The sequence below is a fragment of the Sciurus carolinensis genome, chromosome 2 (assembly GCF_902686445.1).
Source record: "Sciurus carolinensis chromosome 2, mSciCar1.2, whole genome shotgun sequence".
NCBI lineage: Eukaryota > Metazoa > Chordata > Mammalia > Rodentia > Sciuridae > Sciurus > Sciurus carolinensis.
In genome coordinates, this window is record NC_062214.1 from 90410366 (window position 1) to 90432419 (window position 22054).

Below are 22054 nucleotides of genomic sequence, written 5' to 3' on the forward strand. Positions count from 1 at the left end.
TTCCACTGATCTTGGAAGTCCTTAAGGACAAAAGCTGGGCCTTTACCTTTTAATTTCCCACTACCTAACACAGAATTTGGCACATATACAGTGATGAATGAATGTCTCAAGGTAAGCAGTCTAAAGCATTACCCTGAGTGTATTATCTCTCTGCATAAGAACTTACTGTCTCATATTTATTTACAAAAATACTAAAACTTCCTAGCTAAAAAATTCTTTAGCCAGATGCAGTGGCACAGGCTTATAATCCAAGTAACTTGGGAGGTTGAGGCAGGAGGATCGCAAGTTTGAGGTTAGCCTCATCAACTTAGCAAAGCCCTAAGCAACTTAGTGAGACCCTATCTCAAAAAAAAAAAAAAAAAAAAAAAAAAGCCTTGGGATGTAGCTCAGTGATATAGCACCCCTGGCGTTCAATCCCTAGTACTCCTTCCCCAAAAGTAAAAGAAAGAAAAAAAGGTTCTTTAGGGATCTGGTCCTACCTCCCTAATTCTACTCTATTTCTCATTATAATAATCCATCTTGTAAATCCTACCTAGGTAGCACATCTTCACCATTTTATATGTATATATGTTATGATTTGGATCTTGAATATCCCCCAGAGGATCATGTGTTAAAGGCTTGGTTCCAGCTGATAGGGTTACAGGGAAGTGGTACAACTTTTAGTGTAGGGATTAGTAGAAGGAAGTTAAGTAATCAGGGGTGTAACTGTAAAGAGGATATTGGGACCCCAACTCCTTCCTCTTTCTTTCTTTGCTTGCCAGCTGTCATGAGACAAACTATGCTGTTCTAGCATATGTACTCTGCCATGATGTCTTGCCACAGGTCCAAAGCAATGGGGTCAAGTGATTATGGACTGAAACCTCCACAACTGTTGAGTCAAAATAAATCTTTCATTCAGTGCTTGCCTTGCAAGCACAAGGCCCTGGGTTCGATCCCCAGCACCCAAAAATAAATAAATAAATAAATAAATAAATAAATAAATAAATAAATCTTTCATTCTTATAAGGTGATTACCTCAGGTATTTTGCCACAGCAACAGAAAGCTAACACAATACCCTATGTTTTTGTGAGAACATGCCTTTAAAAGGTTCCTATAGTTCAAACTACCTGGAATGTTTTTTTATCTACTATTTCTGAAAATCCATTTTTCTTTTTGTGGTACTGGGGATTAAACCAGGGGTCCTCTACCACTGAGCAATATCTTGAGTCCTTCTTATTTTTATTTTTTAATTTTGATACAAGGTCTTGCCAAGTTACCTAGGCTGGCCTTGAACTTATGATTCTCCTGCCTCAGCCTCTTGTGTAGCTGAGATTATAGGTGCAGGCCACTGTACCTGGTTCCAAAACATTCTTTATCCTGGGCTAGGGTTGTAGCTCAGTGGTAGAGCACTTGCCTAGCATGTGTGAGGAGGCACTGGGTTCAATCCTCAGCACCACATATGAATAAATTAAAGTAAAAAACAAAACCAGAAACATTCATTATCTTGAAATACTTTTAATGAATACCAGTTTCTCTGTAAAACCCACTTTAATTCCCTGCAAATGGAAGTAGTCTTTAACTTCCCTGGATTTCTGCAGCACTTTATTTATACTCTATTAGTATTATGGTTGCTTATGAGGGTCTTTTTCCCTATTGGTCTGAGTTCTTTGAGTATAGAATCAGGATCTGATCATTTATTATCATTTATTATACATTTATCACTTATCATTTGTCATTTGATAATAAAATACAGGCAATAATAAATGAACAAATCAGTAAATTCATTTAAAATACCACTCTTATCTTTTCTGTAAAAGACAAAGGACAGAGAGAGAGAGAGACAGAGAGAAAGAGAGAAAGAAAGGACATTAATAAAACAGTCATGTGATTGTTGTTTAAATAACTCTCTCTTTTTGTGGTGCTATGGATCAAACACACAGGGTCACACCTGCTAGGCATGCACTCTACTACTGAGCTATATCCCCAGCTTACTGTGTAAATTTTCTTTTTCTTTTTTTCCTTTTTCTTTTGGTACTGGAGATTAAACTCAGGGGCACTTTACCACTGAACCACATCCCAAGTCTTTTTATTTTTATTTTGAGATAGGGTCTCAGTAAGTTGCTGAGGCTGGCCTTAAACTTAGGATTCTCCTGCCTCAGTCTCCTGAGTTTCTGGGATTACAGGTATGTGCCGATGCCCTTGGCTCTACTGCCCAAATTTCTACAGTGTTTAATAACTTCTTTAGGAAAATACACATGGATGAATCGAGAGTAGATTGGTATCTATAAATTATAAAACTACACACCTGAGAAATATTTGGGACCCCAATTCTCTCATTATCAGCTAGAGGAAAGGTTCACTAACCTTGGGAGGGGTCTGGTACAAGTTGGGATTTACCAGAACTCCCAAAGGCTCTTCAGAAGATCTATCCATTTTGTTCAGTGGCTGGTTCAAGGTTCCATTGGCAATGGCCTGTACTGTCTCATCTAATCTGTGATAATAAACCAAAAGAAAGCAATAATTGGTAATGTTCTATGCTCAGAATGTCTTTAATTAAAACCAATATAAAACTCTTTTGTAGTATTAAAATTTGGAATTCAAGGAGAAGTCCATGGACAACCTTCCCTCCTCCCTACTCTACCTTCCTTCCACAAAACTTAAGGAAAACAGAGCACACTATAGTTACTTACCTGCTCAGCAAGATTGACAAACATACTAAGAATATAAAAGTTGTCTAAAAGTAGTCTGACTCAGAGAAGAATATTCTATGGCAGCTTGTCTACTCAATATATCCTACAGGTATTTCTTTGTCTACTCAGGAGTCACTTTTTTATTTTTCTATGCTAATTTGAATTCTATTTGCTTCAAGGTTCAGAAATTCAAAAGAGGGTCCCTAAACAGTCATTGGACACATCCCATGTATTCTGTGCTTAAGGTGTTGGCTTTGGGTATTTGGATCTAAACCTATAAAAGAATGTGATGGGGGACTAGGGTTGTAGCTCAGTGGTAGAGTGATTGCTTAGCATGTGTGAGGCACTGGGTTCGATCCTCAGCACCACATAAAATAAATTAAATTAAATAAATAAATAAAGGTTTTCTGTTCATCTACAACTAAAAAAATCTCTTTAAAGAAAGCATGTGATGGGGTTGGGAATTTAGCTCAGTGGCAGAGCACTTGCCTAGTCCCTTCAAGGCCCTATGTTCAGTCCTGAGCCCTGGAGTGGGGCAGAGGAACATGATGATTTTCGTTTGAACACTGTGAAATCTTAATAGCTTAGGAACCCTATCTTATTCCATTCTATTATTCTACATTCCTGTGGCTGTATCCATACTCCTGTCAGATGTCTGATGAATATTTGTGGATGATGATTATAATCCTGAAACATTATAAGATAATAAAAAGCTTCAATTAATAGGAAAGGTTGACCATGACCTTGGATTCAATTCAATATATATTTGTTAAGGAACCGTTTATATGTAGTGCAATCTAAAAGGTAGGAAGGACATGATTCCTGCTTTCAAGAAGCTTTGAATTTCAGTGGCAAGTTTAAGAGAGCTCTCCAGGGCCAGGCACAGTGGCACATGCCTGTAATCCCAGTGGCTGGGGAGGCTGAGGCAGGAGGATTGCAAATTTGAGGCCAGCCTCAGCCACTCAGCGAGGCCCTAAACAACTTAGCAAGACCCTGTCTCAAAATTAAAAAATAAAAAATAGGCTAGGGATGTGACTCAGTGGTTAAGTGCCCCTGGGTCCAATCCCTAGTACCAAAAAAAAAAAAAAAAAAGGCAGCTATAAAGATGTGTGTGATGTGTGTGTGTGGTACTTGGGTTTTAAGCCAGGGTGCTCTATCACTGAGCTACACACCCAGCCTTTTAAAAATATTTTCATTTTGAGAGAGGGTCTCCCTAAATTGTTAAGGCCAGTCTCAAACTTGTGATACTCCTGCCTCAGCCTCTTGAATCACTGAGATTATAGGTGTGTATCACTGTGCCCAGTGATATCTTGTTTTAAAATCTGAATTTTCTGGGCTGGAGTTGTAGCTCAATGGTAGAGTGCCTGCCTAGCATGTGTTCAAACCTCAGCATCACATAAAATAAATAAATAAATAAAATAAAGGTATTGGTCCATCTACAACTAAAAATATTTTTTTAAAATCTGAATTTTCTGATAATTAGTTGAACATCTTTTCAAGTGCTTACTGGATATTTATATTTCCCCATCTGCAGATTATCTATTCTTAGCTTCTGCCCATTTTTCTTCTTTTTTTAAAATTTTTATTTTTGAGGTGCTAGGGACTGATCCCAGGACCATGAACATGCTACAAAAGCACTCTACCACTGAGCTATACTCCCAACTGTACTTATTAAATTTTATTTTGAAACAGGGTCTTCCTAAGTTACTGAGGTTGGCCTCAAAATTGTGATCTTTCTGCCTCAACCTCCCTTGTAGTTGGGATTATGGGCTTGAGCCACCATTTCTATTTTTCTGCTGGATTTTTTTTTTTTTGTCTTTTAATTTATAAGGAGTCTTTATACAGTATAGATATTGTCTCTTTGCTAAAATTTTTCTCCCAATATGGTACTATCTTTTCACTGTATTTAAAACAGTTTAGCCAGGCACAGTGGCACACACCTATATTCCCAGTGACTCGGACGGCTGAGGTAGGAGGATCAAAAATTTGAGGCCAGCCTCAGCAACTTAGTGAGACCCTGTCTCAAAATAAAAAAAATAAGGGCCTGGGGTTGTGGCTCAGTAGTAGAGCACTTACCTAGCATGTGTGGTACTGGGTTCGATCCTTAGTACCACATAAAAATAAATAAATAAAATAAAGATATTGTGTCCATCTAAAAACCAAAATAAATAAATTAATTAATTAAATTAAATAAAAATTAAAAATGGTTCGTTATGTAGCTCAGTGGTAAAATACCCTGGGTTTCAATCCCCAGTATAAATCAAACAAACAAAAATTATTTTTAAATATTTTAAAATATTTTTTAAAAATATTTTTTAAAATATTTTTTTTAGTTATAGGTGGACACAATACCTTTATTTAATTTATTTATTTCTATGTGATACTGAGGATTAAACCCAGTACCTCCCACGTGCTAGGCAAGCACTCTACCACTGAGCTACAACCCCAGCCCCCAAAACAGTTTTTTAAAAAGGAAGAGTAATTATTTATTACAAGTAAGGACAAGGTCTCTTTCCTTGAAGAATTTTCTTAGCTACCTTCACATGTTTTTATGCCCAAATAAACACTGACTTTATTTTTACTGTGCTGGGGATCAAACCTAGGGTCTTGTGCATGCTAAGATAAGCGCTCTAGCACTGAACTACATCTCTAGCCCTAAATATTTATTTTTATCTTTTAAATTTTTATTTACTTGTTTTTTACCACAGTGCTGGGGATCATCATCATCATCTGTTTTTTTTTTTTTGGTACCAAGGATTAAATCCAGGGGCACTCAAACACTGAGCCACATTCCCAGTCCAATTTTGTATTTTATTTAGAGACAAGGTCTCACTGATTTGCTTAGGGGCTTGCTAAATTGCTGAGGCTGGCTTTGAACAATCCTCCTGCCTCAGCCTCCCAAGCAGCTAGTATTACAGGTGTGCACAACCATGTCTGGCTTCATCATCATCATTTTTTTTTTTTTTTTGGGTGCTGGGGATCGAACCCAGGGCCTTGTGCTTGCAAGGCAAGCACTCTACCGACTGAGCTATCTCCCCAGCCCCGCATCATCATCATTTTTAAAAACAACAAAAACATTAAAAAAGGAAAAAAACTATAGGCAACTTACTCCTTTTCTGAGACCCTTTCTGGTGCTGGCCACTTACCTACTGTGATACTCTGCTAATGGATTTTCTTCTTCTAGGATCTTCCGACCTGCAAAGTCAATAGTGACCTTCTTAGAAAGTCGAGAAGCATGTCGAAGTTCTCTTAGCTCCTCTTCTCGCTTCTGCAGGGTTTCCCGCTCAATTTTGGACAACCACTGGTTAGAATCACTGGCAAAGTAATCTGATTCATCATCAATGACCTGGGTCCTTCGAATACTAAAAAAAAACAAACACATGACAATTAGGTCACATGATGACAAATACAGATTTATTACTGGGGAACTGTTTCAAGGTAGCTTACTCTTTTGCTAGTCTACAGGTTAACTGAAATACAAAGTTCAAAAATGTTCCAAAATCAGGTGAAACTCTGCTTGATTCCCAACTTTTGCACATATTTTATCTATACTGCAGCTTGTGGAACTCATTTCAACCATAGAAAAGGCATAGTGCCATAATCCATTGTCATTCTACATTTCTGATTAGTCCAGCTTTCACCTTCTGATACTTGAGCTTCAGTCTGATTTTACTGCATCTGCGTTCATGTTCTGGCAACTTACTCAATATTCTAATTTTTCTACAATTGTGATCCAGTCTATTACTAGTAGGTCCATTTGCTTACTAGAGTTCTATCCTGAAATCTGTCCTAAGGCTTAATTATCTATTATTAGAGCATATTATTACTTGACACCTATGACAGTTTCCATCCCCAACGCCCATCTATAGGACTTCACTAATATACCAAGTTCTAAGATATGACAATCAGGCCTATCTCTAAGATCATACTGACAAAAAACAGACCTAGAAGGAATCTTAATGATCTAACTCTCTCATTCTACAGATAATGAACCTGGGGCTCACAGAAGTTAAGTGATTACTCCAAAGTCACAAATCCAATGAAGACTGTTATTTCTACAGGTCAAGGTGGTGCACACCTTTAAATCCAGATACTTGGGAAGATCACAGGTTTGAGGCTAGCCTCAGCAACACAGGAAATCCCTAAGTATCTTAGGGAGACACTGTCAAAATGAAAAATAAAAAGGACTGGGGATATAGCTTAGTGTTAAAAGTGACCCAAATACAAAAAAAAAAAAAAAAAAAGGACTGAATTTCTCTATAACAATGAATGAGTAATAAACATAGGCATGAGGAAAAAACTGAAATGAGATTCATAAATAGATTTCAATCTTTCAGCCAGGCATGGTGGTACAAGCCTGTAACCCCAGGCAGCCTGGACACTGAGGCAAGAGGATCACAAGTTCAAGGTCAGCTTCAGCAATTTAGCAAGATTCTGTCACAAAATAAAAAAATTAAAAAGGACAGGGGATGTAGCTTAGTGGAAAGCACCCCTGGATTCAATCTCTCCTACACCAATACTACTTCAAGTAGATTTAGAGTGGGAAGTTTAAGAGGACTCGGGAGGAGCCATGTATGGTGGTACATGTCTATAATCCCAGCTACTCAGGGAGCTGAGGCAAGAAGATTGCAAATTGAAAAACTGAGGCCAGTGTGGGCAACTTAGGGAGATCCTGCCTCAAAATTAAAAGAAAAGCAAAAGGGTATTGGTGGGAGGATGTGGGCAGTTAGAAATGCAGTTCGGTGAAAGGGAAGGAAAATGGTGAATCATGCCTCCAATGATAACAGCATTATCTACACTCTCCAAGTGGCAATTTCTTAGATTCTTCAGAGCTCAGTGTAGCAGTTCGATCATGGTAGGGACTCCAATATAGTAATGCACTACCTAATGACATTTCAGCGAACTATGGATCACAAATATGATGGTGCTCTCATATGAGTGAAATGGAGTTGATAATTCCTATCACTTGGTAATATCATCACTTCATTAGCATAATGCAATACTTTTTTTTAATATATATTTTTAGTTGGAGGTGGACAATACCTTAATTTTATGTGGTACTGAGGATTGAACACCAGGCCTCACGCATGCTGGGTGAGCACACTACCACTGAGCCACAACCCCAGCCTGACATAATGCAATTCTTATGTGCTTGTGCTGATATTGCTGTAAACAAATTGAGTACACTGCCAGCTGTATAAAAGTATAGACATAAAATGATGGGTAGTATGTAATTGATAATGATAGTAAATGACTGTTACTGGTTTATATATTTACTAGATTATTCTTTTTATCATTATTATATTTTATATTTATTTTTAGATAGTGAAGATGAAACCCAGTATCTCACACACACTAATGTGATCTACTACTAAGCTACTCCCCTAGCTCCTATCCTTATTTTAGAGTGCATTCCTTATAAATAAGAAAATTTTACTGTAAATAGTATGCTGTGTTAATGCTGGTAGCAGGCTCATACATCTCATATTTATATTATTCTCTTCTCATTTTGTTTTTAATGCTGGGGATCAAACCATGACCTCACACACATAGCAAGTGCTCTACCACTGAGCTACACTCCCAGCCCCTACAGTATCACTTGACCGTATGGGTTTCTCTTGCATTAGTTCAATCTTGTGTTTTGGTCATCATGGCCCTAGGAGCAATAGGCTATGCCATAAATACATATACCACATAGCCTAGGTATGTAGTAGGCTACACTACCTAAATTTGTGTAAGTACACTCTATAATATTTGAACAATGATGAAATCACCTAAGACACATTTCTCAGAATACATCTCCATCATTAAGCAATACATGATGGCATATGTTGATTAGATGAATAAATGGCTACAAGTGAACTAAGTAGGGAATTATGACAACCCAAGTCAATTGTCCAGGGAATATACTAGCATTTGCCAAAACAAACAAATAAACAAACAAACAAACTGGTGCAGAGCACAAAGGCACATACATAGGAGGCTGAGGTAAGAGGATCATAAATTTGAGGCCAGCTGAGGTAACTCCATGAGACCCTATCTCAAAATAAAAAGGGTTGGGGATGTATTTCAGTGGAGAACATTCTAAGTTCAATCCCCAGTATCAGAAAAACAAACTGGTACAGGATAAGATTCTCTTGGTGAGAGCCAATATTATTCAAACATAGATTCAAAAACAAGATGCAGACCTCCTATAAAGAGCATACAGTTCTTTGACTGTAAATAAATCCTTTCATATTCCACCTTGAGAAAGTATCAAATGCCCAAATAGTGTTTTAATGACCAGAATTGGCCAAAAAGTCTATTTCTTAGTACTTGTTATTCTAACCATATCATACCTAGTTCTGTCAAATTCTAACAGTTTATCTTTATGCTTGATAGCCTTCTCCAAACCAGACTTAATTCGAGATTCTTGATGAGGAAGAAGATCCTTGGTAGAGATGTCTACCTTTCCAGAATTCTCCATTCCTGAAATTGAATAAGGAAATCAAATGGTATCAGCCTATAGTACAAATTAGCTGTATTCCTGTTCAGAAAAGAACAAAATATGGGAAGATCTCATTCTGACCTGATGGTCTGGAGCCTTTGTTTCAATGGAAAACAACCAAGTACAGAGGCCAGGTCTAACTTGTAAAGTATCAAGTGTTGCTTGACACATAATAGGTTCTCAATAAACGCTGGGAGCTGGAATTTTGGATCACTAAGGGTACTAAACTGTTTAAATACACAACATAAACATGCTTGATAGGACTGAAGATATAGCTAGCAATCAATCAATAAGTAAACTAAATAAAACACCTTAGAAATGAAAACCTTTACTGAGTAGGGTTGACTATCATTTTTAAATGTACTCTTACAAATCAAAACAAAAAACTAAAAAATGGAAGAAGAAAGAAAAATTTCAGGAAGAAAGCAAAAATGAAAAGTTTAATGCTAAAGCATTTAATATAAATTAAATCATTCAATTATCACAATATTATAAAATAGCTTGAAATTATCTTTGTTGTAAAGATAAGGAAACTGAAATTTACAGATAATAATAAATTTATTGAGTTCACTAAATTAGAAAATAAGAGGAATTAGGCACAGTGGTGCACACCCATAATATAGTGACTAAGGAGGCTGAGGGAGAAGGATGGCAAGTTCAAGGACAGCCTGTCTCAAAATAAAAAAGGGGGTATAGCTCAGTGGCAAAGTACCTCTTGGTTCAATCCCGGTACCACAAAAAAAAAAAAAAAAAAAAAAAAAAAAAAAAAAAAAAAGGAGGAATTAACCTGGTGTGGTGGTAATACCTATACTCCCAGGTACTAGGCAGGAGGATCACTTGAGACCAGGTGTTCAAGGTCAGCCTTGGCAACACAGAAAGACCCCATTTCAAAAAATAAATAAATAAAAATGGAGAAGTGTTCAACCTCACTGACAATTTAAAAAATTAGGGCTAGGGATGTAGCTCAGTGGTAGAGTACTTGCCTAGCATGCATGAGGCCCTGGATCCAGTCCCTAGCACCACACACATACCCCTGAAAAAGAGAGGGAGAAGGAGAGGGAGGAAGGGTGGGAGGGAAAGAGAAAGAAAGAGAGAGAAAGAGAGAGAGAGAGAGAGAGAGAGAGAGAGAGAGAGAGAGAGAGAGAGAAATTCTCTTCTCTATTTCTTAACATATTCAGTTACTTATTTATATGAGTTTGATCTCATGGATATTAATTTTATTCTTTGAGCTGTGATCCAATACTAATATTATATATTTTGTTACTCAAAGTTATGTGGTTTAAATAGAAAACTTTTAAAAATAAATGTTTGTTGAATAGAAGAATGAAAAAACTGCATCTTTTATAAACTGCATCTTTCATAACACAATATAGATAAGAAAAACAATCACAGATACAAGTTATACCCATCGCCATGTCATTTAGAAGATTCCTGTCTACCTGACATGAGCTTCTTCAGCAATTTCTGGCTTTTGTTTGAGTCACGCTGTAAAATGTCCTGTTCTTCATGTGTACATACCTGTAAAGTAAAGAGTACAATACATGATCCAATGGTTAAATTATATGTTTGCTTGATATACCTTAAATGTAACCTCAAATTATACATTAGATATGACAATAAAATGACATTATTGATGCTTTTTCATCAAGACAAATCTATAAAAACACCTAGATCTAAGTAAGTTTTTCCCTCTCTTTTCATTTATGAGTCATAAAAAAAATTATCTCACTGCAAATATTCCTAACAACTTGGTGGGGTTTTATTTTCTATTTGTTTATATCTACTGTACTTTCAAAGGACACGTATTTGTCTTCTGGAGTACTGGAAAAATCAAGTAAGATTTTTTTTTTAATTAAATCTTCTGGTTCTAGAAAAAAGGAACCAGAAAGAAAGAACCAGAAAAAAGAAGCAATACCACTAGTGAAAATTAGATTTACTTTTTTTAAAAAAATATTTTTAGTTGTAGATAGACATAATACCTTTATTTATTTATTTATTTATATGCGGTGCTGAGGATTGAATTCAGTGCCTCACACATGCTAGGTAAGTGCTGTGCCACTGAGCTAAAACCCCAGCCCATACATTTACTTTTATACTATGTATGTGTGTGTGCTGTGTGATTTTTTTTTTTTTTTTTTTTTTTTTTTTTTTTTTGTAGTGCTGAGAGGATGGAATCCAGGGCCTCATGACGAATGCTAGGCAAGTTCTCTAACCACTCAGTTACATCCCTAGCCCAACTATTATATTTTGTTTCTTTGCTTTCAAACATTATCAACTTAGAAAATGATAAATATATTAAGCAAAAAAAGAGCTCACATCGCACAGAGAGTTACTGTTAGCAGTTATACTGCTTTCTCTAGAGAAAGTCTTATGTAGAAGAAGATTCATTGCCTTTTTTTTTTTTTTTTTCTTTTTTTGGTATCAGGGATTGAACCTTGGTGCACTTAATCACTGAACCACATCCCCAACCCTTTTTTGTATTTTATTTAGAGACAAGGTCTTGCTAAGTTGCTTAGGGCCTCACTGAGTTGTTCAGGTTGGCTTTGAACTCTCAATCCTCCAGACTTGGCCTCCTGAGCCACTGGGATTATAGACTTGTGCCCCCATGCCCACTCACTGACACTTTAAAAACATTTTCATTTGGTAAAAGCTACATTTTTTCAGGTCATTCGACTGTCTACCAGTTTAATCTCTGAGCATGTGGAAAAATCAAGGGTCCATTAGAGAAGAGAAAATAAAGCAATATAAAATGGATGCCTTTATCAACATGAAATGTTATTGCTTCTGCTAGACAACTCACCTGGTAAAATAATCTTTTCAGACACCTTGTTAGAGTTTTGTAAGTCATTATTGCTATTTCTCTTTTTTCCTTTTTGGTAGAGCTGGGGATCGAATCCAGGGTCTCATGCATGTTAGACAAGTGTTCTATCACTGAGCCAGATCCCCACATCCCCAGTCCTATTACTACTATATTCTTAAGGTCATTTCTTAGACAAAGCAAAGTTAGAACAGATGTTGTCTCTGAAATAGAAGCTAGAATGACCTGAGGATTATGTCACAATGGCCCTTGCCCCTAGGGTATAAGCTATATCTGAAGACTTTGACAAATTTCTGACATTTCAAGCTCTAAAGTTTGTTTTTATTTTGGTACTATGATGGGCTGATAGATCTGGATCCGTGGGAATGTTATTGGAGGAAATGACTGGACAGACTCCATTTTGCTCTAAGACTCCATGTATGTAGGAAATAAGCTTCTCCCATGGGAGCACTCCGCCTCTGTGCCCATCATCAGTTGCTTAGCATGACATGTTTAGCAATACAAAATGACAATTCTTATGTAATGAAAAATTACTCTCCTTTGATTCCTATTGCTCCTGAACAATGTACCATGTGAACAGCAATTGTGTGGCTGTTAGTAACCATTCTTTAGTTTGTACCTAGGTAAGGGTCGTTTTGACCCACTTCCCCCTCTGTTGATAATCTCATGATGTTAGTTTGTAATTTTGAATCATAGCACAGACGCTTATTATTGATGTGATTTTTGGTATAAGAACCCCTACACCCTATGGTCAGGGCTGTTCTCCCAATAGTCATTTTTTGGGACACTGCGTGAGACAGTCAGTCGGCCGGCTTAATAAAGACTCTCAAATTTGGACTTCTCAGTGGTGATCAGTCTGTTCTTAAGTTGTGCCTCTTAACAGGTACCAGGGATTGAACACAGGGGTTCTTAACCACTGAGCCACATCCCTGTCCTTTTTATTTTTTTTATTTTGAGACAGGGTCTTGATAAGTCGCTCAAGGCCTCACTAAGTTGCTAGCCTGGCTTTGAACTTAAGATCTTCCTTCCTCAGCGACTCCTCTGGAGTCGCTGGGATTACAGGTATTTGCCTGGCTACAACATATGTTCTTAAAACCCTCCTCAGTAACAGGACAGACCTAATAGGCCTCTGTAACAGGATATAACCTAGGGTTTCTGACTAATCAAATCCCTGTTACTAGACTCCTTGGGGAAGAAATTTACTAAGAAAAAGTGAAATTACTAGGGATCTGAATGGCTGTGTGTTTAACAGAAAGCACAATAAAACAAAACAGAAAAGAAACAATTTACCAGAGATCCACAGAATAAGCAGGGGCCGGAACCCTCTTGTTCACAGACAATCCGTCCACAGATCAGACAGTTATTAATGAGTTTATGCTTCTGGCCCAGGCAATCACAAGGGTGGCGACCAGGAAGTAAGACTGCAAGCTTGTCCTGTCCCTCTCTTGTATATAAATTGACAAATTTTGTCTTCTTCTTTACAGAGTTGGTGTTTTCTTGTGCCTAATTGTACAAAGACATCACAAGGACACTGAATAATGAAAATGAAAAGAATGAAGAGGGGAAAACCTCAGTTCTAGTCCATAACAACATATATACTGTCCAAGAACAATGAAAGAAGGGAGAGGGAGAAATACAAATTACTCATAATCAAGGGGCTGAGGAAAAGTTATGCTCCATAGAAACAGATGAATAAATTCCTTGCCTTTTTTTGCTAGCAGCCCTCAGTCTCCTACTATGGTTGGTGGAACATAAATATAGCATTCAAAGCTGTATGACATCTTAAAGCACAGCTAAATTGGAGATTATAAGAAACAAGACTGCCTCTAAAAGAAGATGACATTTATGATTTGGAAAAGTGGACAATCAAAAAGATAATAAAAATGAGAAATTTGTTCAATCAGAAATTAATAAGAAAAAGATAAAAATTTAAAAATGGGCAAAAGATTTAAACAAGAACTTTATAACAAAAGATATCCAAATACCAGACAGACACATGAAAAGATACTTAACTTCATTAGTCATTAAAACAATACAAAATAGGACTAGGGGTGTAGCTTAGTAGCACAACACTTGCCTAGTATGCATGAAGTTCTGAGTTCAGTCCCCATCACTACTGAGGAAAAAACCCCAACCCCAAACCAACCAACCAACCAAGTGAACAAAACACTGGCAATACTAAACTAGGGTGATGGAAATCAAGATGGTTTTTTCCCTTAGGAAAACCTGACTTTTTGTGGGGAGTGGGGGGTACTGGGGATTAAACTCGGGGGCACTCTCAACCACTGAGCTATATCCCCAGTCCTATTTTGTATTTTATTTAAAGACAGGGTCTCACTGAGTTGCTTAGTGCCTCACTTGTTGCTGAGGCTGGCTTTTGAACTTGCAAACCTCCTGCCTCACCTTCCCCAGTCACTAGGATTACAGGCATGTGCCACCGTACCCAGCCAAACCTGTCTTTTTCAATTTAGCCATTCTGATTGGTATGTAGTGGTAGTGCATTGTAGTTTTATTTTGCATTATTTCAATGACTAATAAAGTTGAGTACCTTTTCATGTATCTGTTGTTCATCTGGATATCTTTTATTATGAAGATCTTTGGAGGGCTGAGATTTTTTTAGTACATGGGACATCTTCTAAGCAGAACCAAGAGTAATTTGTTTCTAGTTTTAAATATACATAGGCATGGTCAGTTTGTAAAAATTCATCTTTTCACTTGTGTATTTAGGTCATTAAATATAACTTAAAAAAAAAAAAAACAGATCTATCAGCCTCTGATACTTAAAAAGTATAGATGCCTTTCTTTGCAACCATGTTGTGAATCTACTTTCCCTCTGAGAGTTTTTCAATCATTTCCAGAAATGTTTCAGAGAAGAAAAATCTTTAGGGTTCTTTGGTAAGTAAAGAAAGCAGGTAACATGCTCTAAAGTCCAAAGTAAAAAGCTGAGATACAGGCAATATCAAATAGGAAGTCAGTGAAGGCAAGAATGAAAACCCAAGACAAAGAAATGCTAAAGATTTTATCTAATGAATCAAAATACAGTCTGTAAAAATTTAAAAAAAAAAAAGGTTTTATCTAATCCACCAGGTTGCCATTTTTTTAAATTAATCAATAATATATTTTTGACTCTCAGAGATGGTGGTGAGGGGAAGATTTAAAATCCCTAAGAACAAATTTGGGGGCTGGGGAGATAGCTCAGTCGGTAGCGTGCTTGCCTTGTAAGCACAAGGCCCTGGGTTTGATCCCCAACACCCAAAAAAAAAAAAAAAAAAAAAAAAAAAAGAACAAATTTGTATTCTGACTCCCTTTAAAGTATCATTTATATTAAAACAAAGTATCTGAGGAATTGAGGTGTATGCTTTGATAAGGTCTCTCATTCACAATGGACAATAAATATTTATTTAGAAGGAGAGAGACAAAAATAGTAGAGGGAAGGGGAGAACAGGCAAGCAGGAAAAGGCATGGTATGTCACTCCACAACCAAAAACCTATAAATGGATTATTTTTGTTGTAGTGGTTTTGTCTTTTGCAGTTCTGGGGACTGGACCCAGGGACACTCTATAAGTAAGCTACATCCTCAGCCTTTTTTATTGTGAGACAGGGTCTCCCTAAATGGCTGAGGCTGGCCTCAAACCTGCAATCACCGCCTCACCATCCTGAGTAGCTGGGATTACAGGCGTGTGCCACCACACCCAGTTTATATTTTTAAGTTATGTAAATATGTTAAAAGTATCTGAACATTTCCACAGTTTGTTTTTGTTTTTTGGTACAGGGATTGAACCAAGGGTCAACTATATTCTAAGTGCCTCAGCCTGCTGAAGTCCCTTACAGGTGTATTCCACCATGCCTAGTTCTGGATGTAAGCTGCCAAAGTGCCCTCAAACAGTTTAAATCAATATAAGTTGCCATAGTCATATTCAGAATGTTCCCATTTTAATATAACTTCATTATCACTGGGTATTTTATTTTTAAAATCTTTCACAATTTGACAGGCAATATCTCAGTGATTTAATAGGCGTTTTTTGTTGCTGTGATGGTGGTGGTGGTGGTGACAGTACCGGGGATTGAACCCAGGGTGCTCTACCACTGAACTATATCCCAACCCTTTTTATTTTTTGTTTTGAAAGAGGGGCTTATTAAATTGTTTAAGCTGGTCTTGAACTCTCAATCATGCTGCCTTAGCCTTTTTTTTTTTTTTTTTTTGCGGTGCTGGGGATTGAACCCAGGGCCTTGTGCTTGCAAGGCAAGCACTCTACCAACTAAGCTATCTCCTCAGGCCCTTGCCTTAGCCTTTTGAGTAACTGGGATTACAGGCATGTGGCAACTGTGCCCAGCTTTAATGTATATTTATTTATTAGTAGAGTAACCAAACATCCTGGTTTGCCTAGGAGTTGGGGGAGGGGGTATCCCAGGATATAAGAGTTTCAGCACTAAAACTGGAAAAGTCCCAAACAAACCAGGAAAAAGAGGATAAATTAGTCACCTTAATTACAAGTAAAGTTAAACACTTTTCTATATTAGTCATCTGCACTTTTCTTGTGCTTTTGATGGTCTTTGTTTTTTGTGGTACTGGAAAGTGAATCCAGGGCCACTCAACCACTAAGCCACATCGCCAACTCTTTTTATTTTTTATTTTAAGATAGGGTCTTGATAAATTGCCCAGGCTAGTCTCTAACTTGCAATACTCCTGCTTCCGTCTCTTGCTCAGCTCTTCCCAAATTATTGGGATTATAGGCATGTGCCACAACACCTGGCTGCTTGTGGTGGTCTTTGCTCATTTCATTCCTATTGAGAGAAAACTTTCATTCTCCTATTTCTTTTTTTTAACTTAATATTAATTATTTTTCAAACACTTTTCCATTCTCTCACATCCTGTCTCCCAGCACTGGGGACTGAACCCATGGATTTACATGTGTTCAGCAAGTGCTCTACCAATGAGCTACACTTTCAGCCCACCTATGTTTGTTAGTTTTTGTGGTAATGGGGATTTACCACTGAGCTACATCTCCAGTCCTTTTCATTTTTTATTTTGAGACAAGGTCTTAATAAATTGTCTAAGGGGGGCCCTCAGATCCTCTGTCTTGGCCTCCTATATCCTGGGATTATAGGCATGTGTCACTGTGCCTGGCTCACCCATGTTTTTTTCATGGTAATCACACTCAAAATTTTTGGGTTCAGTATTTCAATCTTAGTTTAACTAACCAGTCTTTTCTTTTGGGAAATTTAGCTTATCAAATTGCCCTGATTATAAATATTTGTTTTTCTTAAGAGTTATTGTGAGAGCCAAGAGAAAATAGAAAATAAGTTCTGAAGGCTAGATGATAATGGTAGTGGAGAAGACTGGTTCAAGAAAAGGAACATCCTTTTTTTTTTTTTTTGCGGTGCTGGGGATTGAACCCAGGGCCTTGTGCTTGTAAGGCAAGCACTCTACCAACTGAGCTATCTCCCCAGCCCAGGAACATCTTTAGTAACAGCTAGCATCATGCATTCTTTCAGCCTTAACCCACAAAAATGTTGAAAGTTGAAACCTAGAACATGTCATTATTTTCTATCATTTGGTTCATATACATTTGGTTCAACCCCTAGAACCACCAAACAAACAAACAAACAAACAAAACTACCATACAGAAAACAATAGGTCATCATTATCACCTTTTCTCCCTAAATTCATGTATTTGTTGAAAATTGCCATTGTAGATCAATTTGTATACTTTGTCTAAAAAGTATTAGTCACTTCTACATAAAGCTAGAAAAAGCTTCATTCTATAAGCACTCACCTTGGCCAAATCAAAAGGTGTTTTGACCTCTGAAGTTGTGTCATGTTCAGCAAATGCAGGAACTTCCTGTTTGTTTCTTCCTTTCCGCCTACCCCGCTTTAGCTGGTCTCCTGATTTATGCATATCAAAAATTTCTTTAAAGAACAAACATACAAACACACACAGATTGATAATAGCAAGAGTCATTAGTTAACAACTTTTTTTTTTCCTCACAGTGCTAGCATTTGAACCCAGGGCCTCACCACACATGCATTAATTAACTTCTATAGTTAATAAACAGAAGGTGATACTTAGTAGAATCAAGACATTGTCAGGCAGAATTCCTTTCAATCCAAAACCAAACAAAACCACCATTTTCAAGATTATAGTCAATAGAAAAGAACTCAAACACAACTGGCTGGGACTAACAATTTAAAATGTGATATTTTTAATTATATATATGGTAATAATACTTAGATCATTTAGTTTGTTTTTCACCTTTGGGTGTTGAGATAGAAACCTCTATTATTTATATATTAATCAATCAGCACTTCTTTATTTTTTTTTCCCCCTTTTTGGTACCAGGGATGATTGAATCCAGGGGTGCTTAACAACTGTGCCACATCCCCAACCCTTTTTTTTTTATTTTGAGACACGGTCTCACTCAATTGTTTAGGGCCTCGCTAAATTGCTGAGGCTGTCTCAGCCTCCCACTGGGATTATAGGTGTGTGCCACCACATGCAGCAGTCAATACATCTTTCATCCAGGTATGTGCATACTGAAAAACATGTATTTTTGTGTGTGTGGTGCAAGGCTTATACCTAGGGCCTCATGCACACCAGGGAAATGCTTTACCATTGAGCCATACCATCAGCCCCTGAAAAATATTGCCTTAATCCATGTATAAATTTTTCAAATTATTCTGAAGCCACATTTCCATCTACAAAGATATTTTAATAATATTTTACAAGCTAAAAAGTCTGAATTAGAACAACATTCATTTCTGATTAATAACTGAACTAAAAATATATATACATATGATTATGCTTTAGTTAGCTACAAAGAAATACAGGTAGCAGAAAATACAAAGTCTTTTAAACCTGCTCATTTACCAACAATATTAACCTTTACCTAATTACATTAACTTACCATCTTTTTTAAAGCATTGCTGCAAAGGATCAGAAAGCAACTCCTGATCATTCTTTTGCCATTTGGTTATAAGATTTTCTATGAATTGACCTTTTTTGCCTTCATTTCCCTGGAGGAGATCTGTCACATATTCTCGTATCTCTTCAGCACTCTCAATTGATAAAACATACCTCAGGAGGCAAAGATATAAATTGTTTAAACAAGGATAACTGGCATTATGCTTTTCAATAATCATAACAGAGATGAAAATAGCAAAGACCATTCATTAGGATTAGAGATGTAACTCAGTGGTAGAGGGCTTGCCTAGCATGATTAAGCCCTGGGTTCAAAACCCAGCACCACAAAATAAAAACAAAAACAAACCCTACTGTTCTATTAGAGTGTTTACTTTGAACTAATACTATGCAAGATACTAAGGACAAAAATTTAATTAGGACAAAGACCCTGATCTCAAGTAGTTCATAATCTAAACTTCATATATATTTAACTATTTACTGTTTTGTTGTAGTTTTAGGATCAAATCAATGCTGTGAAGGGTTGCAGGGCTATCCTTAACATAAGAATACTTCTACAACATAAGAATACCTCTACAACCATCACATTTCCCTGGAAATGATATACACTACTTAATCTCTACAATGCAAAATCTAAATTTCTATTATTTGCTGAAGATTTACTTATGTACTATGACCTAACCAGTTATTTTTTCCTAACCAGTTATTAACTCAACATTATTAAAATTTGTAAATCAAGATTAGTGTCATATCAGAATAAACATTTTTTTTTTTTTTGGTATCAAGGATTGAACCCAGGGGTGCTTAACCACTAAGCCACATCCCCAACCCTTTTTAATATTTTATTTAGAGACAAGATCTTGCTAAATTGCTTTAGGGGCTTCCTAAGTTGCTGAAGCTGGCTTTGAACTTGTGATCCTCCTGCCTCAGCCTCCGGAGATCCTGGGATTACAGACGGGTGCCACTAGTGTGGCAAGCAGATCTATTTTAAGGAAATGCCATAAATTGGATAGAAGTATAAGATAATGCTACTTTCCTAGAAATAAATCAGCCAGTATATTTCAAGTGTTTTGAAATAATCCAATAATTCTACTCATAAGAAACATAGAAAAATTTACACAAAAAAAGCGAGAGGAGGGATCACTGCTACTGTGATGGTTCGTACGCTAAACTGCATCTTTGCAGTGTCCCAGAACATGGGCATCGGCAAGAATGGGGATCTGCCCTGGCCTCCGCTCAGGAATGAATTCAAGTATTTCCAAAGAATGACCACGACCCCTTCAGTAGAAGGTAAACAGAATCTGGTGATTATGGGTAGGAAGACCTGGTTCTCTATTCCTGAGAAGAATCGACCTTTAAAGGACAGAATTAATATAGTTCTCAGTAGAGATCTCAGGGAACTTCCACAAGGAGCTCATTTTCTTGCCAACAGTCTGAACGATGCCTTAAAACTTACTGAGCAGCCAGAATTAGCAAGTAAAGTAGACATGGTTTGGATAGTAGGAGGCAGTTCTGTTTATAAGGAAGCCATGAATCAACCAGGTCATATTAAACTGTTTGTGACAAGAATCATGCAGGAATTTGAAAGTGACACATTTTTTCCAGAAATTGATTTGGAGAAATATAAACTTCTTCCAGAATACCCAGGTGTTCTTTCTGAGGTCCAGGAGGAGAAAGGCATTAAGTACAAATTTGAAGTATATGAAAAAAATGATTAATGTGAAGATGTTTTCTGATTTATTTCAAGTTATCCCTCCCTCTGAAAAATTATATATTCCTACCTTAGAATAAAAGACTTGTGTTAACTTTAGATCTATTAAAAAAAAAAAAAAAGCGAATTGTTGGGCTGTGGTTGTGGCTCAGTGGTAGAGTACTTGCCTAGCATGTATGAGGCACTGGGTTCAATTCTCAGTACTGCATATAAGTAATTAAAATAAAGGTCAATTGACAACTAAAAAATATTTTTAAAAAGCTATTTGCATCATTATTTAAATTAGTAAAAAGTTGAAAGCTATTTAAAATTCCATTTGATAGGGGAAAGAGTAAGTGAGTTCAAGGTTCTGGATTTTACGAAATGGAATCTAATGCTAATATGAAATTTATGAGCTGGGTGGGGTTGTACATGCCTATAATCCCAGCTACCCAGGAAGTTGAGAGAGGACTGCAAGTTTGAGGCCTGCCTGGGCAATAGAGACACCCTGTCTCAAAATAAATTTTTTTAAAAGGGCTGGGATGTGTATCTCAGTGGATTAAGTGTTTGCTTAGTATGCATGAAGCCTTGGGTTCAATTCATAGCACTGCCAAAAAAAAAGTGAAATTTATAAAAAATTATAATCGAGGGGCTGAGGTTGTAGCTCAGTGCTAGAGCAATTGCCTAGCATGTGAGAAGCACTGGGTTCAATCCTCAGCACCACATAAAAATAAATTAATTAAATAAAGGTATTGTGTCCATCTCCAACTAAAAAAAATTATAATCAACCTGAGAAACACTCTTATTTTAATGGCAAGTGAAACAGTATATGATCCCACTTCCCATAAAGGTGTACATACACCAACCTATGTGCAGGAAAAAGGCTAGACCATTATATACCAAATCATTACCTCTGAATGGTAAAATTAAATGCAGTTTTAATTTATTTTTCTTTTCTTTTTCCCACTAACAATGAAAAGTTTTTTAAAAATGCACTGCATTATAATATGCATGGGAGAAAACACTAAGAGAAATAGGTTTTCTCTAGTTTGTGGTATTATGGTAATTTGGTTTCCTTTTTTATCCTTTTCTGATCTTTGTTAGTTATCTACAGTGAATATGTCATTATTAATAAAGGAAGAAGTGATAAAAATATAAATTTAAATACAAGCCAGGTGGTACATGCCTATAATCCCAGCTACTTAGGAGGTCAAGACAGCATTCCCAGTCTGAGGCCAGCCTCAGCAACTTAGTGAGATTCTGTCTCAAAATTAAAAAAAAATTTAAAGGCCTGGGGATGTAGATTAGTGGTAGAGTGCCTGGATTGTTCAATCTCCAATACAACAACAGCAAAAATTTAGATGCAAGACTCTCAAAGCATTTGTAATTCAGACACATTTTAATGAGACACAAGAAAATTATAATAATGTTATATCCTTCAAATGTAAAAAAGAAAAATCACAAAATTG

At 36.7% G+C, this 22054-nt stretch overlaps 2 protein-coding genes across 11 annotated transcripts in view; one reads left to right on the forward strand and one right to left on the reverse strand.

Annotated features, from left to right (window-relative positions):
- Window positions 1-22054, reverse strand: part of Trip4 (thyroid hormone receptor interactor 4) — a 58043-nt gene that overhangs the window by 32700 nt on the left and 3289 nt on the right. For 4 of the 10 annotated variants that reach the window (XM_047541678.1, XM_047541684.1, XM_047541680.1 and 1 more), the window contains exons 2-8: window positions 18882-19051; window positions 17753-17886; window positions 13266-13478; window positions 10597-10675; window positions 9009-9138; window positions 5817-6032; window positions 2345-2471 (exon numbers count right to left, since the gene is read on the reverse strand). In XM_047541678.1, the coding sequence (XP_047397634.1) occupies window positions 2345-2471; window positions 5817-6032; window positions 9009-9138; window positions 10597-10675; window positions 13266-13478; window positions 17753-17886; window positions 18882-19051 (1069 nt within the window). Of the gene's footprint in view, window positions 1-2344; window positions 2472-5816; window positions 6033-9008; window positions 9139-10596; window positions 10676-13265; window positions 13479-17752; window positions 17887-18881; window positions 19052-22054 lie in introns of those variants that run through there. The other 6 variants (XM_047541682.1, XM_047541681.1, XM_047541686.1 and 3 more) reach the window with 4 other exon arrangements.
- Window positions 20036-20615, forward strand: LOC124977819 (dihydrofolate reductase-like). Its single transcript, XM_047541688.1, has one exon. It carries the CDS (start codon window positions 20050-20052, stop codon window positions 20611-20613), a length of 564 nt encoding a protein of 187 aa, XP_047397644.1. The 5' UTR covers window positions 20036-20049; the 3' UTR covers window positions 20614-20615.

Bases quoted from the DNA above. Each gene is read 5' to 3' on its own strand.
- LOC124977819 (XM_047541688.1), top strand. From the start codon at position 20,050: ATGGTTCGTACGCTAAACTGCATCTTTGCAGTGTCCCAGAACATGGGC.